Raw genomic sequence first — 15,186 nt, 5'->3', positions numbered from 1 at the left:
ATACACTGTAGTAGTCTTCACTTCCAGCAGTGACTGCGCAGATACTTAAAATATTAATTCATAACTTTTGAACGGATTGGTCAATTTTCCTCAAACTTTCACTGATGTGTTCTTCTAATATTGCTGCATTCTCTCAATCCTTATGTATATGAAGGTGGACTTGTCCTTTAAGGTAATACTAACAACGTGAACATTGTCACAGAATGTTGCATATACCAAGATCACAGACACAAATGCAGACACAAGAGAGTCTTTCAAGGGATTTTGAAGTATATTCGTGGACCCACCCTTGCCATGACGTCAGCTGTGATAGCCTCATGCCTCTTGGTGGCTGCATCCACAGCGTGGACATCGCTGCTGGGCGTCACACTGTCCTTCAGGACGCTGGTCATGTCCACTAGCCAGGACTCTCGCAGCAGGGCCTACAGTAAACATAAAACATATACGGTCAGTCATTCCAGCAGATACAGCAGTACATAAGAGACAAAAGCTAGCAACAGAACTTTGTAATACAGAGGCTTTGGCATCCTTACTATTTAATGTAAACACAAGATTGAAAAGAATTGTGTTAATCTTAGAGAACAAACTTTATAATCCCATTGTAACAAGTGTTAGCATTAAGTTCTTATTTCTGGTCCAGCGGAGCATAGCATAAAGCTGCTTACCTCCAGGGGTCCTTTGACAAGATGTCACAACTCACTGTCTGACAATACTGAGATTCCCCTCACAAGATGCTGGGCTTAATAACTATAGCATCTTTGTCTGGCATAAAATCTCTGTGACTTTGCCGAAATATGACTAAAACTTATGAAGCTACACCCCGGCTGCTCACATACGCATACGTATTGTGCCATTCTGTGCATATGTTCAAATGCTGTTGAAAAGTTGGTACTTGCAGCAATGATTTATACAGAGAACCTGTATGAATTTTTTACTGAGGTTTACTCTGAGCAGCATGTCTAAATCCTTGTGTAGTAGTGACTGCCCAAGAGTGTACAATATTACAACTACATTGTATGTGTATGAGACTTTACACAATCATGAAATATACCACGCAAGTAGAAGTGAGGGGGCAGATGCACATACAGACTTATTCTCTCTTTTTTTTCCAGTGATGAGACACACCATATTTACAAAATATGATTATCAAAACTTCAATTTCAAAAAGCATTATACACGTCTTCCCATAGCAGCAAACATGCAGCATGTAGTTCTATATCTGAAAATGAACCAAGAACAATATCTGCCTCAAAATTGAGTGTTTTCACAAAACTTTGACACAGATGTTTAGGCAGAGAAGAAATTGTCCACTTTTTCACTCGCAGCATCTCACTGACAAGTGTTGATGTACCTTCCTCTCAAACTTTTCTGCCAACCGCTCCAACTTCTCCTGCCTGGCGAGTTCGTTGCGCAAAGCAGTCTCCCTCTTGTGCTCAGCCTTCTCCAGGAGGTCCCAGTTCTTCTCGATGTCGTGGACCAGTTTGCCCTCAGGCGGAGTGTACATTTTCCTGCGGCACACTCTCGCCTTTGTCTGTATGCTGAACAATGTTGCTTCGATGTTACCGCGCTCAACGTACCTATGTGGGCAAATGGGGAATCACTTTAGCACTGTATGAGCCAGAGTCACACTGAAATCCTTTGTCATATCATACAAAGTGTATTTGTAGTTCAATCAGCAAGGATAAAGACGATATAGAAACTTAGGCATAACCATTCTCTTACAAACTTCCACGCAGACACACATGCACACTCAGTCAATGAAATACCATAGTAGAAAGTACATGTCATCACTGAGGTACAAGACCCTGTATCTCAAATTTTGGGGAAAATAATTTTTCGGGGCGGGGTTAATTGTCAGATAATCAGTTACGTGATGTAATGTCCAAATCCTAGCTGTCTAACCCCCTAAAATGAGGCCACCGTGGCATGTCAACAGAAAGGCAATCCCATTTATTATAATGCCTAGGCTGCCCATTTTATCGTCTGAACAATTGACATTGTTGAGATACAAGGGTTTGTTGCCCCAACAGTGAATTATAATACATAGGTAAGGAAGGGAATATACAAATTAAAATGACTGTTAAAGCACATTCAGGTTCGATCACACTCGGGGGGCATTTGAATTCAACATACTTGCAATGTCATCATTTACTTTGCATAACAGGAGATGAGCAAAAAAGATATCAGTTTGAGAAAGCAATTGGTAATAAGGACCAAACTTTCTTCCTGTAAATGTCTGAAGGCCCTCACATATCCTCTTTCCCCAATGAAAAAAAAACAACAAACAAACAAACACAGAATTACAAACAAACAAGTAGGCTGAGTCTAATGACACTCACTTGGGTGGTTTCTCCACCATCCTGTACTGCTTGAATCGAGCCATCTCTGCCTGGATGCCTGCAAGGGAGTTGGGCAGGTCCATGTCACTCAGCTTCCTGGTGGTGCTGTGGATCCACTCCAGGAGATCGGTGACCAGCCGCTCGTACTCCTCCTGCAGGTTGTCAATCTCCCGTATCTGGCTGATGATCTGGCACAAGGGGAAGGACAAGTGATTGAGATGGACGGAGGAACAGGTGACGAAATGTTGCCAATGTGGCAGCATTCATGGCATCAACCGTCATGCTGACAAACTGGACATGGATGAACTTAAACTGACAAACATGGAACGGATGAGAGTACCATCACCTCATGAAATTCACATGGGGCATCAACTGTTGTTTATGCAGTTGTTCTTTTTTCTGCAATTGCATATCCATCTGTGTACTAAAGGTGTCTAGGCCTGGTATTAACAACGCTCTTTTAACAGCACCCAAACATACTGCAGCTGCCACTGTCAAGCAATAAAAAGCCGAATGGCTGTAGCTATGGAAGACCTAGTATCAATGTGAATCTTCTATAAGATATGCATCTGATCTTTGACTACAAAATCAACCATTAATCAAATATAACACATCTACATACTTTAAGTTGAAATTACTCAGGTATTTCAAACATTTCTTTACAAAACAACAGCTACACAAAGAAATGGACTGACAGTTGATTACCTTTGCGATCCTCTTGCCACCCGTCTTCTCTGACTTCATCTTGGCAAAATAATGGTAGTAAGCCGACACATAGGTCATTACAGATTTCTCATCTGGTCGATCAACATCGACATCTGTACATTAAAAACAAGACAGTACTTGTCACGACAATTAACTCTGGAAGCAATTGAACATACACAAGACATTAATCACTGAAAAAAGCAATAAACTCCATGGAGATTACATCCCTGAGAAAGAAATGCTTGAATTATTAGCAGAAATACAGAAGAAACTGCTCTATCAATGCAGAAATAAATGATTTGAATGCTATATATCTCCCATATCTGGCTGATGATCTAGCAGTAACAGTAAACAGGAATGCATTGTAGTAAACATTACTAACAAAAAGTGTTAAGCACTGGACTTGAAGGTTGAATTCAGAAATAAAGTTGTTTGGATAGACAGTATAAAATGTTTACAAAGTGTAACAGGTACAAATCAGTGAAAGCCAGAGGTTTGTCAAAATAGAATGTACCGTAAAGTCATTGAATAGAAATGAAATCATATGCACATTGCAAATTTTAAACATTGAAATACAAGATGATAATGGTGCACTGGGAAGGAAAATGGTGACTTACCTTCAGCATCCAAGAGTTTAGCAATGCCAAGCTTGTCAAAGGCGATGTTGAATGCATTGTTCAAGTTCTGCTCATTGGTGCGATGCTTGAGTAGCTCGTATTTGATCAGCTCAGGCCTGAAAAGCGAGAAAGTACAAGCAAAACACATCAACATCGATTGATGCATTAAATAACATGTTTACGGTGTAAATTTCCTTGCATTGGCTGATAATATCATATTGGAGAAAAGTAATAATAATTACCTAGATATATTTTGAAGCATGATAGCCAATAAATCATGTGAGATAATGACAAATGAGGTATGTGGACAAAACAAACAGGTAAAAATAATAAAAGTATACTAATTACACAAAGCCTCTTACTGATTGCAATACACAGAAATTCACAAGACAAATACTGAATAATCAATGTACCCAAAACATGTACCGTCATTTGATTTTATACTTCTATTTGAAAGACAAAGAAGGACTATTGCACTTCTGACACAGATGCTATGGCAGTTACATATTCAAAGATTGTCAGAGAATCAAAGCCCACGAGGGACATATAAAATCCCAAATAAAGAAATTGAGCGAAAATAACAGTTCGTAACAAGATGACTTGTGACAAAAAACACTTATACGATCAAAACTGAAAATATCATATATATCAAACTTATGAACAACTACAAACAAGTCTTCAACTGTGACAGAGAAAGACGTTTTCCAGAGAGTTTGAACAATACCTGTGAGCATGGATCAAGGCATTGAAAGCCAGACCCGATCGCCAACTCGATGTGAAATTGTGGACGTCCACTCCTTGGTATCTGATGAGAAAATATGACATTGATGCCATCAGTTAAAGAATGAGAAATTTTGTGCATGGTTGTGAGTTCGATCAAGTACCTACTTCAGCAGAACAAAAAGTGTCATCTAGTGCCAGCAAATCATGACATTCTTCACATACTGACATATGAACCACTTACACTCTCAGACATATGATGCTGAAACACCAATTTCACTCAGATTCATGTTTCACTGCCAAAGAGCAGTACCAATCATGCTACAGAGATTGCTCAAATCAAATCATACTTACATAAAATCCAGGAATGGTCATTGCAAAAACAGCCTAAAATTGAATCTTGGGGAATACTGGAATTTTGCATATGAGATCTCGTGACAAATCATTCAAATCTCTGTATGTTCAAGTTTCAAATAAATGCTATATTGACAGTTCCTCATGAAGTCATGTGATTTTGGGGTGATTGTTCACGATGACCTCAGATAAAAACTTACATTAATAACATGAATAAATCGTCAGCCCCGAGTATACACATGAATGGACAAATTACAAAACTTTCTGGATAGATCAAGTCCTGAGAAGCTGGTACATGCATTTACTCTAGTTGTCACTTAGATAATAACGATGCTCTGCTCATAGGAGTGCCAAATTCTCTTCTCAAAGGATTGCAATGCTAACAGAATTCAGCTGCAATGCTTGCAACATGCAAAAGCAAATCTGAACGCGTAACTCCTTTCCTGCATACAGTACATTGGTTGCTGATAAAAGTTTTTATTAAGTTTCAACTAAATGCCTACGATCCATGGAAATGCCTCTGCCTACCTTAGGGAATTATACAGAGCCATATAAGACTGAACGTAATCTATGTTCAAAGTCAAAACTATCAAAATTATCATCTCTGAAATACTATATCATATGTTTACAGTATACGTTATTCGTACACTTATGTTTTAACAACATCCAAACCTTCATGTACAAAAAATGTTAAATGACCTTACTGTAGACTATATGACAGTATTACCAGGCATGCGTCTCTACAAATTGAATATTATCATCATTTATGATTTGAAAATTTAACAAAGACGAACACATATAAAACTCACCCTGCTGTTTTCCTCTGACACCAGAGCAGCAGTGCTTCCTTTGCAGACTTTGTTTCAGATGTCCCGTCATCCTGAAAATATCAAAATTCACTTATATCACATTGTTTTCATAATCACATGCCATATGATCACACTCCAACTCTCAAAGCCAGGATCCATCACAGCACTGGACAGATATATACCTAATGAACATGTTAACAATACTTTGTATGATGAAAGCATATGACTGTGAATTACATAAACAAGGTAACTATCTAGTAATTGTATTATGTGTGTGCATCAGTGTATGTGTCTGTGGATGTGTATGTGTAAGGGAATGCATCAGTGCAGAGCATGTACAACTGTCTATGTGTGTCATCTATCAATTAGTGCAAAAAACTCTTTCTGATACATAATGATGTACAATATGTAAGCAAGAATTGTAATTAATATATTTTCCTGTCACTCAAGTACAATTTTTACATCTCCTGGCATGCTTTTTCAATACATGGTAAAATTGCAATTGAGTAAATCTGTTGTTCAACGTTCCAACTTCAAATCATGTACAAGTGTATGTACACTTACCTCAACTTGAATGTCCTGGATCTGAAACCTGAGAATGACAGTCCAGATAAGACCCAGAATAAGGCGAGGATTGCCATCACACACATCCTCTGCTCCTATGCTCTCCAGGCGTACCTTCTGTGCAGGTCAAAGGTCAAAGTATAGACACATTCGTGATATGCTTTTACAGAGAGCATATATGCATTTCCACACATTTTCCTTTGTTCCCAACATCTAAATCTATGTGTCACACTGCTCATTTATACACAGCATGTTTCATGATGTATGCCTCAGCTTGTGTCATGTCACATTGGAGAAAATTTGATCTGCACTGAATTGAAAAACCCACTACTTCACACAACTCAATTGAAGCCTACATTACACCTTAATGTGTGTTTGTTTGTTTTTTAGAAAGTTGAACATGTACAATATCAATGTGCATGTATGCTTTCTTTTCCCACAGAGAGAAAAAATTAACATTCAGTTTTCCCTAAACTGGTGTACATGTACTTCACTTGAATTATGGAAAAAAGTCATCTAGTATTTGCATGATGTTCAAGCAGCGCACATAATAACATATACAATGACCAAATCATTTTCATCATTCCATCATAATCTAATAAAATATCTGATTTTAAGGCAGCTCATAACTATATTTTTTCAAGGACAGAAAACTGTATGTACTGCCTCATATTGTAAAAGATATAACTGACAGCTTGCCTGATACAAATTTGCATGTTTACATCATTTGCTGTAAGTTATATCAAGGTGTTCAGTGTATCTTCTTGAGAGATGTGTGGTGTGAATACAGACAATTAAAAATAATACACTTTTTCAAAAGGCATGTCTGGAAGAAGAAAATGCACTCATGCATATCCCACTTTTTTTTTTCAATCCAAAGAGGAATGATACCATTTCACATTTTACAAGATGACATCACAAATGTCTTCACGTACGGTACCACTGCAATTCTGTGACCAATATCACTATTAAATGTGTCTATAAAGAGTACAGCGCCCTGATAGTAAAGTCAGGGTCTCAATACAAAGTACTGTAATTCATGTCTACAGACAGAGCAAGCTGTACACCTAATGGCTAATGTCAACACTTTTTTTCTGTTTACCCTGCAACACAAGCTGTTGTATATCTCTTCACAACCAGCCCCCCCCCCCCCCCCCACACCCCCTCCCTTAAAACACATTCAAGCATCAATAAAATCAACCATGCAATGCCATGGCAATCAAAATGAACCACTTGAATGTCTGTTGTGTGTCTGCTTCCAGAAAGAGTGCCAGATTTGTCAGGGAAAATCTCTGAGGGGATTGTGAAACACACAGACATTTCCCAGCTAACACTGTTGTCTTGTTTGCACACACAAGATAATTTCTCACTTCATCTCTAAAAGGTTCCCACAGTTTGAGTGATCACGGTCATTGATCTTTCCAACCATGGACACCCATTACGTATGGCACACTGGCCTGTACAACCACAGACTGCAGTTTTTCACTTTCAGAACTACTTGGTCCATGGGATTATTGGCCCCAGGTTCTGACAGTCACAGAATGCTGTTATTTTTTGTGGCAACATTTTTTAGCACAGATCTTTACTTGTTTGTTTGTTTGTTTGTTTGTTTGTTTGTTTTTTTAACAAACAAGAGAGTTTACATTTTCAGCAGTTGTTAAATTGAAATCTACACAAATACAATTGTAGCAGACTTCCAAATATGCCCGAATTGTGCAAGATACTGAATTCAACTTCATTCTCAATTTTTTCAATTAAAAAATAACAACAACAACATAACAAAACAAAACCAGATTGCTGTTAACTTATTTCTCATTATTTAGAGTTTCTGGTTAAAATTGCACTTACATACATAATGTATCAACACAGTGCAATTCTGGATTCTTTATTTTTTTTTTTAAAGAACAATCCAAAGGACAGCAGCATAAATATGTTGCTCTGTGCAACAAAATTCTGTGACAAAATAACCACAGGACTTAATGGCTTAACCCCTTGAGGACGAGTCCCGAGTATACTTGGGCAAGTGTCTATGGGAAATGCGTGTTGTAACAAAATCAGTCTGTCCTCAACGGGTCAAGGAACAGGCTATACAATATCACACTCTTGGAAGAGATCAATTGTTTCCGCAACTCTGACCTTCTGCCCCCATCAAACTGTGACAGTGCACCAGAATAAATAAAATGTGCATCACAATCTTCAGACGATGATAAGGTCCCATAAAATATAGATAATGATGAGTTTTATATGATTCAGTCACAGTTCTAGACTGCTAGTGACACAACTAAGTGGACTCTGAACCCTACTAGTGCATTGTAACAGCACTAGTAAATGTAACATGCACACAGTACACTGGGCATAGCTCTTAGGAAAACTGCAGCTGGTAGAATGGTTCTGAAATTTACGATGATACTTGTACTCGTAAGTGTATTGTAGGCAGAATATACATGTACTAACAAATCATGAACTACACACAAACTGAGTTTAGGGGTGAAAGTTTTACATTTCTAATTGCTGTCATTCTACATTATGTAGATTGTCAGGTTGAGAAGAGACATTCACTGTACTACCACTCTCTTTAATATGTAAACTCATTTGAAACATAAATTGTCCAGTACATGTTACTTGTGAACAAACTAAAGGAGTACAATGTCCACTGATCTCATTAATGCATACATCCTGAACATTTCAGATTTGAAATCCATCCAGCGATCTAAATTTTATAAAATTTCGATCAAACAGATTACAGCATACCCTGTGGCATACATTTACTGTTTCAATCTTTAGTTCAAAACAGTAGGTTTTAAAGCTTTTACAAAATATTCCAGAAAAAAATTGCCAATAAAATGAAAAATACAGAACATACTCCCAGTGTCACACAAGTAATAGTTGAAAAGATACAGTCTGCTGGCTACAGAATTTTAGCAAATGGTCGTGAATAATGGAAGGATTATATCATATACAGCAGAAAGCACAGTATATGTCACAGCACTAACATAAATCTTTAGTGTAACACTATATTGTACATTTTGAGACAACATATGACTTGCCATTCCTTATACATAAGTACCAGGTATGCTAAAAATAGTGTATGAATTAGCAAATACCCTAAAAGATATACACATACAATCAATGCATCAATGCAATAGAAATCTGCTCATCCATCATTCATGGAGGAATTTTGCTGGAAAAAAGAAATATTTAACTGGCACCTTTGCATATCTTGATATCAGAGATTTTATTTCTTTTAACTGATAAAAACAAGTTAAATCTGAACAGAACAAAAAAAAATACAAAAACAAAACACGCCAGTCATTTGACACAGAAACAGTGATTCAACTCTTCTGTAGCCAATTTAAGGATCACTTTAAAATCTGGCAATTTAGAGGCTTTTGATAATCCTGCAACCAAACTGAATGATGGCATATTACCAAAATATGGCTAAAAATGAAAAATAAATTCTTAATAAAGTTTTTAAGCACTTATAATAAAGACTAAATATTTATAATAGAAAGAAACAACAACAAACCAGAAAAAAAATGCCGCTTCTAGGACTTGGGGGATAAAAAAAAAAAGTCTTGTGATTGGATCATTTACCTTGGATGACAAAAACTTGAGTGCCTTGTTGATGTTTTCCATCTTCTGCACCCTAAGTTTGCCATGGTTGGGTCTGCCGACCGACTCCCCGGACAGCACCTCTAGGAGTCTCATCAGGATCTTGCCATCATGGAGATCTTCAAACAGATTACTAATGTGGAGGTTTGCCTGGGTAAGCAAGGGAAGAATAGAACAATGTGCATATTTTTTTTTTAATACCATTGAAGAGACTACACCTGGACCAACTGGACCCCATGGAAGGGTATTGCAGCTGAATATGAGCTATCCAGCCATCTTCTCAGATGGAAGTGGAAAAAACCCAAGGGTAAATGAAACTTTGTGAGAGAAGAATACTAGCATGTAACTATTTAAACACACCAATCCGTTCCCACTCATTCAAATCCTCTCGAGCTACAAACCACATTTTGATATGAGATACATATGTATAATGCCCTAATGACTCCCACATTGGCAAAGCCTGTACCACAAGATTTAGGTCCTGATTCAGTAACAACAAGTGTTCGATCAGACAAGGCTGCACAGGCTTCTAAAGCAAGTGAACATTTCAACTCAGCAAACCCTTCTCTGCATGAACACCTAATGGTCTGCTTGTTTAGTGGACACTACTTACAAAACTGCAGATAAGAGAAACTGGGCAAACTCCAAGCCAGTAATTGTGAAAAAAAAACTTTGAGTCCTGATGTCACTGTTGTAAAATTATTGCACCATGACTCCTCATTTCATTGACAAACTGTTTGTATAATAATATAACACTACACTTTCTCCACAGAATCATCAATCTTCTACCCACTCTGTTAAGATACATCTAGGATGTTGCATTCTTTTATATCTTGAACCTAAAACCAGAGAGACAAGACTCTTTATGAAAAGTCAAGAGATTTCAAACAAACTCAGCAGGTAATTTTGTGTGCAAAACAAATGACAGAAACATACAATCATGATTATGATATAAAATCATGCAAGAGATGTCAGTCACATGATCAACATCATACATGGTCATCGTGAAATGTTATGAGCAGAAACATTCATACTAGTTACTACAACATTGATATCTCAGTCAAGACAATGTTTTGTTGCACTATTGTAAAAGTAACAGCTATAATAAAATACAAAGTAACACCACTGCCATTAAGCGTCATTTTGCCACAGTGGGTCTGAACAGGCTGATGGTAGTTAAATTGATAAACCAATGATGTTTCTCGGCTTCGCCAAGACTTTCACATATCTGCTGCTTTAAATATGCCATCATGCCACTGCAATCCAAAACAGCTTTCTCTCCTTATCTCTTTGGGTAAATTCTTCAAGAAACACAGCAAGACATTCAATTGCAGGAGTACCTTGGACAAGTGTGAGTTGATCCACTTGGTGAAGGTCTTCTTCTGGATGGTGATGCGCTCCTCCTGTAGTGCCTGTATCCGCCCCTTCTCAAAATGGCTGGCCCCCTGGCCAGATCCAACAGAGGCCATGATCTCTATGCCCACTCCTCCTCTCTGGTGAAGGAGAGGAACAGATGCACTGCGGATCATAAACTAAGACATTGAATGGCTCATGGAATTTTCTTAATTAATGGAAATGCCCCCTGTCAGTTACTCTTCATGACTTGCTATACCAAGGCTCCACACTAACTTTTTTGGTGTGTGTGAGTGTGACCCATTTGGGCCACCTAAATCATCAAATTTATTTATTTTTTTTTGGGGGGGGGGGGGGGCGACAAGGGATTTAGTGGTCGGAAGGAATTAAAAATATAACAAAATAAAGTCATCTCATAAAACATCCATATACCAGATAAAATGATAGAATCATGATAATAACGCGTAGACCTACATGTGAAACTTGTCAGGTACAATGAAGACAAAGTGCTTGAAGCTGAACTACCAATGATGCATGTACATGTACCATGAAGAAGAAGAAAAACATACATACATGAGCAGCAATTTATTCTCTCCTTTTCTGGATGAGAAAAACACATAAAACAATACAAACAGTAAGGCCCTACAGTACAGTACACACTTATAAATCTTTACTGGCCCAGATGGGCCCCCAAATCAAAAGCAAACCGCCCATAATTTGACCATAATGCCGTCCAAAATTTGAACACCTGCTACATGTAGAAATCTATGCTTTAGCAAGTGGTTAAATTTTAGCACAGGAGGTCAAACTTTGAAGTTTATTTGGAGTGGGTTTCTCACACTACGACACGTGTTTGATTTTGATTAACATGATTAAGAAAAAAAAATAAGAACAATGATACACTTACACTGTATGTTATTGTCACTAAACATCGTTAATATCTAGGCTTCATCTCCACAACTCCTAAGTATTCTTGTACAGGCTTTCAGAATGTGTAATTATGATAAATGATGATTAGGCCTAGTCTACAGTATATATGGCTATGACTTTAGTTATGTGACATCAAAACTGTGGAGTGTGGATATGTGTTCCACTTCTGTTGCTGCACATCAAAATGTTAATTATTGTCATTTTTGAAAATTCTAGTTTCTACGGCTTATTCTCAGGCCACCATCATTTGGCATCAATATCAAAAGTCATGGCCATACTAGAGCCCCTAGTCTTTACTACAATGTATACTACAATCTTTAGTACAAAGTAATGTTTATGGTAAGATTGTGAAGCAGACGCGCTCAAAATTAGCTGGTATATCAATATAAAACCGCATAAAAAACGTTTGTTATGAGTTCCGTGTGTGGAGGTGTGCGAGTGTTCACTGCACCGCACCGCTAAAGTACGGAGCCAGCCAGCCGGCCTACGCCCGCCAGGAAGCCATAGCATGCATAGGAATAGGATCGTCGGGCATAGCAAACAGACGCTAACGCGAACGTCCGTCTTGAAACGGATCGTGTTAAAAGAGTCACTTCAGACAATTACTTACTTTTGGTATATGCACTCCTTTATACCATAGTTGTGCCCATTGATCCTCCTCTTTGCGCCACGATCAATTCGGAGAGAACCCACTCACTCACTCGAGATTTATAATATTTCAGGATTGCAGAAAGTACGAAACGTCGCCTGCAACTGCACTGCGTAACCACTGTAAACCATTTTGGTTGCAACTAAAAGTGCTACTTAAGATGTAGTCTTTCGTCTGTACATACATGAATTGTTCCGTTGCACCGAGTTCGATAACCAAGGGAGATGACACAACTCCCTCGACAGTCATTATCTTAGGTATAACCTAACGCACGAAATACCTGTGCTACTGTGTATTGAGTAGGACAGGCGTAGGAATAAATGTCGAGTTTGTGATAATCAGTTTATCATAGACAGATTAATGGAAGAGGTAAAATAGTGTAAATGGACGTGTTATTGTTGTTTATAGAAAAAAAAAACACCTCAGAATCAGTGATAGGCTATCCTTTGCGTGTCAAGTTATTGGAATTTGTACGAGATGCACAATTATACGGATTGACAAAAAAAAAAACAACACGCACGTGTTTTCTCTGTTACTTTTTGTATGACCAATGAATAGTTCAGATGATACAGCTTTAGTTCGATCCTCAAAATATTGCCATCATCTACGATCTTTCATGACCATTTACAGTATGACCGAGGAGATTGGACTTACAACTGACTCATTCCACGTTGCACCCATGTTCGATGCCACTACTCAAAATATTTGAAGTACAGTAAAAAAGTGCCACACTGGGTCTGCACCACGCAGATAAGAAGACGATTGATTCATCATCGCCTAATGACCAGCCACTCTCTAAGGAAGGTGTTTTTGTGATGTATAATTAGGCCTACTTTTCGCTATCCCTATATACCTTTAAGAGATGTGCTCAATCGTAAAGAGACTATGATGCCTGAAATATAAGACTAATATAATGTTTACAGCTTAACATTGATGAAGTAAGAATTATAGTTACTCGACAACTCACTAATCTGACACACTGATTTATCAAGAACTCGAATACTCGAAGATTGATTACCATATCAATATTATTGTCGAAATTATTTCGGAATTTGTATTTTTTATATTGTAAACTGACTGTTTTGAGTGCACCAGGTGGGTTGGGGAGGATGGCCTGAGGGCCTAAGTCATTTAGTTGGCTCTTTCCAGACCCGGGCTACCCAACCTGGTGCCCCCTTACCACTCCAATGTACAATTTTCTGATTTCCGAAAATGTATTTGTGATTGAAAGCCGAATAAATAGTAATAATAATAATAATAATTAAGCGGAAAAGTCATAAAAATCGGCTTTCTATAGTCCTGAGCTCTTTCCCAGAAGGGCACAGTTTCAAACACTTTCACAACATACAGCACTGATTTACACTTTTGCATAGATTTTCTGGACGTTATCGACCTCTGTCTCATATATTTATGATCTAACATTATCCTCGGAAATTTCATTTCACTTTGTGAATAAACAAGCAAAATATACCCGATTTTATTAGAGTTCAAGATGAATTTTCAGATTGCTCAGAAAGAAGGAGACATCAAAATAATGCCAAGATCAAAGGCACGCATGCACCAGTGGATTGTGTGTGTGTGTGTGTGTGTGTGTGTGTGTGTGTGTGTGTGTGTGTGTGTGTGTGTGTGTGTGTGTGTGTGTGTGTGTGTGTGTGTGTGTGTGTGCAGTCATAGCGAACTGATGTTGTTTTAGTAGGGCCTAACAGCCAGTTGGAACTCCTGACTCCAACTCCTGCAGAACCTCCTTGAATCTCCTGATTTCTGTGAAGGAATAGACAGTTGGTGTTGCCGGGTTCCGTCTAAAGAGGGCGGCACATTCGAGACTTCACCAAGGGAGATAACTTACGAGCTGTGCTCGATAAAGCGCCAAGTCAAAGAGATTTTTCTCACTACACATTATAAGCTCTTTGCGCCAAGACCAACTTCTTCTACAACACTTTATAACAGATAACATGCATGCATGTGATGAAGACTTTGTTCGCAAAAACCGATAAGTCCATTTTGAAGATTTTGAAGTACGGTCTCTGTCATAAAGTACAAAATAATACCTTTTAAATTATGGTCACTACATTATACAGAAGGCACATTTTTTAAGTTATGGTCAAAAGAAGCAAAAATTTTCTTATACTTCTCTTTATTTTTCTTGACCTTTAATCGCAAATATCTCCATTTGGCAAATATGGACTTATCGGTTTTTGCAAACAAGCTCTTCGTATGTACAGTGTATGTATGTATGCAATTATCATACATGCATAATTATAATCTGTTCTTAGACTACAATTAGCGATGGTTTTTGCTTTAAAATATGCATGTTTTAGCGCAAGTATCTAAATTGTAATGAAACATAATTCGTGGGAAAGACATTTAAAAAAAAAACAAAAAACCTAAATTCAAGCACACGCAAAAGGGACATCTTTTCTTCTTCTTTTTTTCTTTTTTTTTGTTGTTGCAGTAAATCTCCTTTTATTTAATGAATGATAAAGCCCTCGGGGAATTTCATCAAGTGTTTCGTCCGTGACTTTCACTGACAATAT

The 15,186-nt window shown here is 37.8% G+C and overlaps 1 protein-coding gene across 1 annotated transcript in view; it reads right to left on the bottom strand.

Annotated features, from left to right (window-relative positions):
* LOC139744662 (spectrin beta chain-like) overlaps positions 1-12,760 on the bottom strand; it is a 74,214-nt gene extending 61,454 nt beyond the window's left edge. Inside the window, exons 1-11 of the mRNA XM_071655087.1 lie at positions 12,614-12,760; positions 11,061-11,213; positions 9,703-9,870; positions 6,109-6,225; positions 5,545-5,615; positions 4,386-4,466; positions 3,662-3,777; positions 3,045-3,157; positions 2,340-2,527; positions 1,352-1,577; positions 288-422 (exon numbers count right to left, since the gene is read on the bottom strand). Of these exons, the coding sequence (XP_071511188.1) occupies positions 288-422; positions 1,352-1,577; positions 2,340-2,527; positions 3,045-3,157; positions 3,662-3,777; positions 4,386-4,466; positions 5,545-5,615; positions 6,109-6,225; positions 9,703-9,870; positions 11,061-11,189 (1,344 nt within the window). The 5' untranslated portion in view covers positions 11,190-11,213; positions 12,614-12,760. The remainder of the gene's footprint in view (positions 1-287; positions 423-1,351; positions 1,578-2,339; positions 2,528-3,044; positions 3,158-3,661; positions 3,778-4,385; positions 4,467-5,544; positions 5,616-6,108; positions 6,226-9,702; positions 9,871-11,060; positions 11,214-12,613) is intronic.
* Between the last annotated feature and the right edge of the window lie 2,426 nt (positions 12,761-15,186).

The sequence above is a fragment of the Diadema antillarum genome, unplaced genomic scaffold (genome assembly GCF_040938485.1).
Source record: "Diadema antillarum isolate AM-2024a unplaced genomic scaffold, OU_Dant_1.0 seq00001200_RagTag, whole genome shotgun sequence".
Lineage (NCBI taxonomy): Eukaryota > Metazoa > Echinodermata > Echinoidea > Diadematoida > Diadematidae > Diadema > Diadema antillarum.
This window is presented reverse-complemented; position numbering and strand designations above follow the sequence as displayed.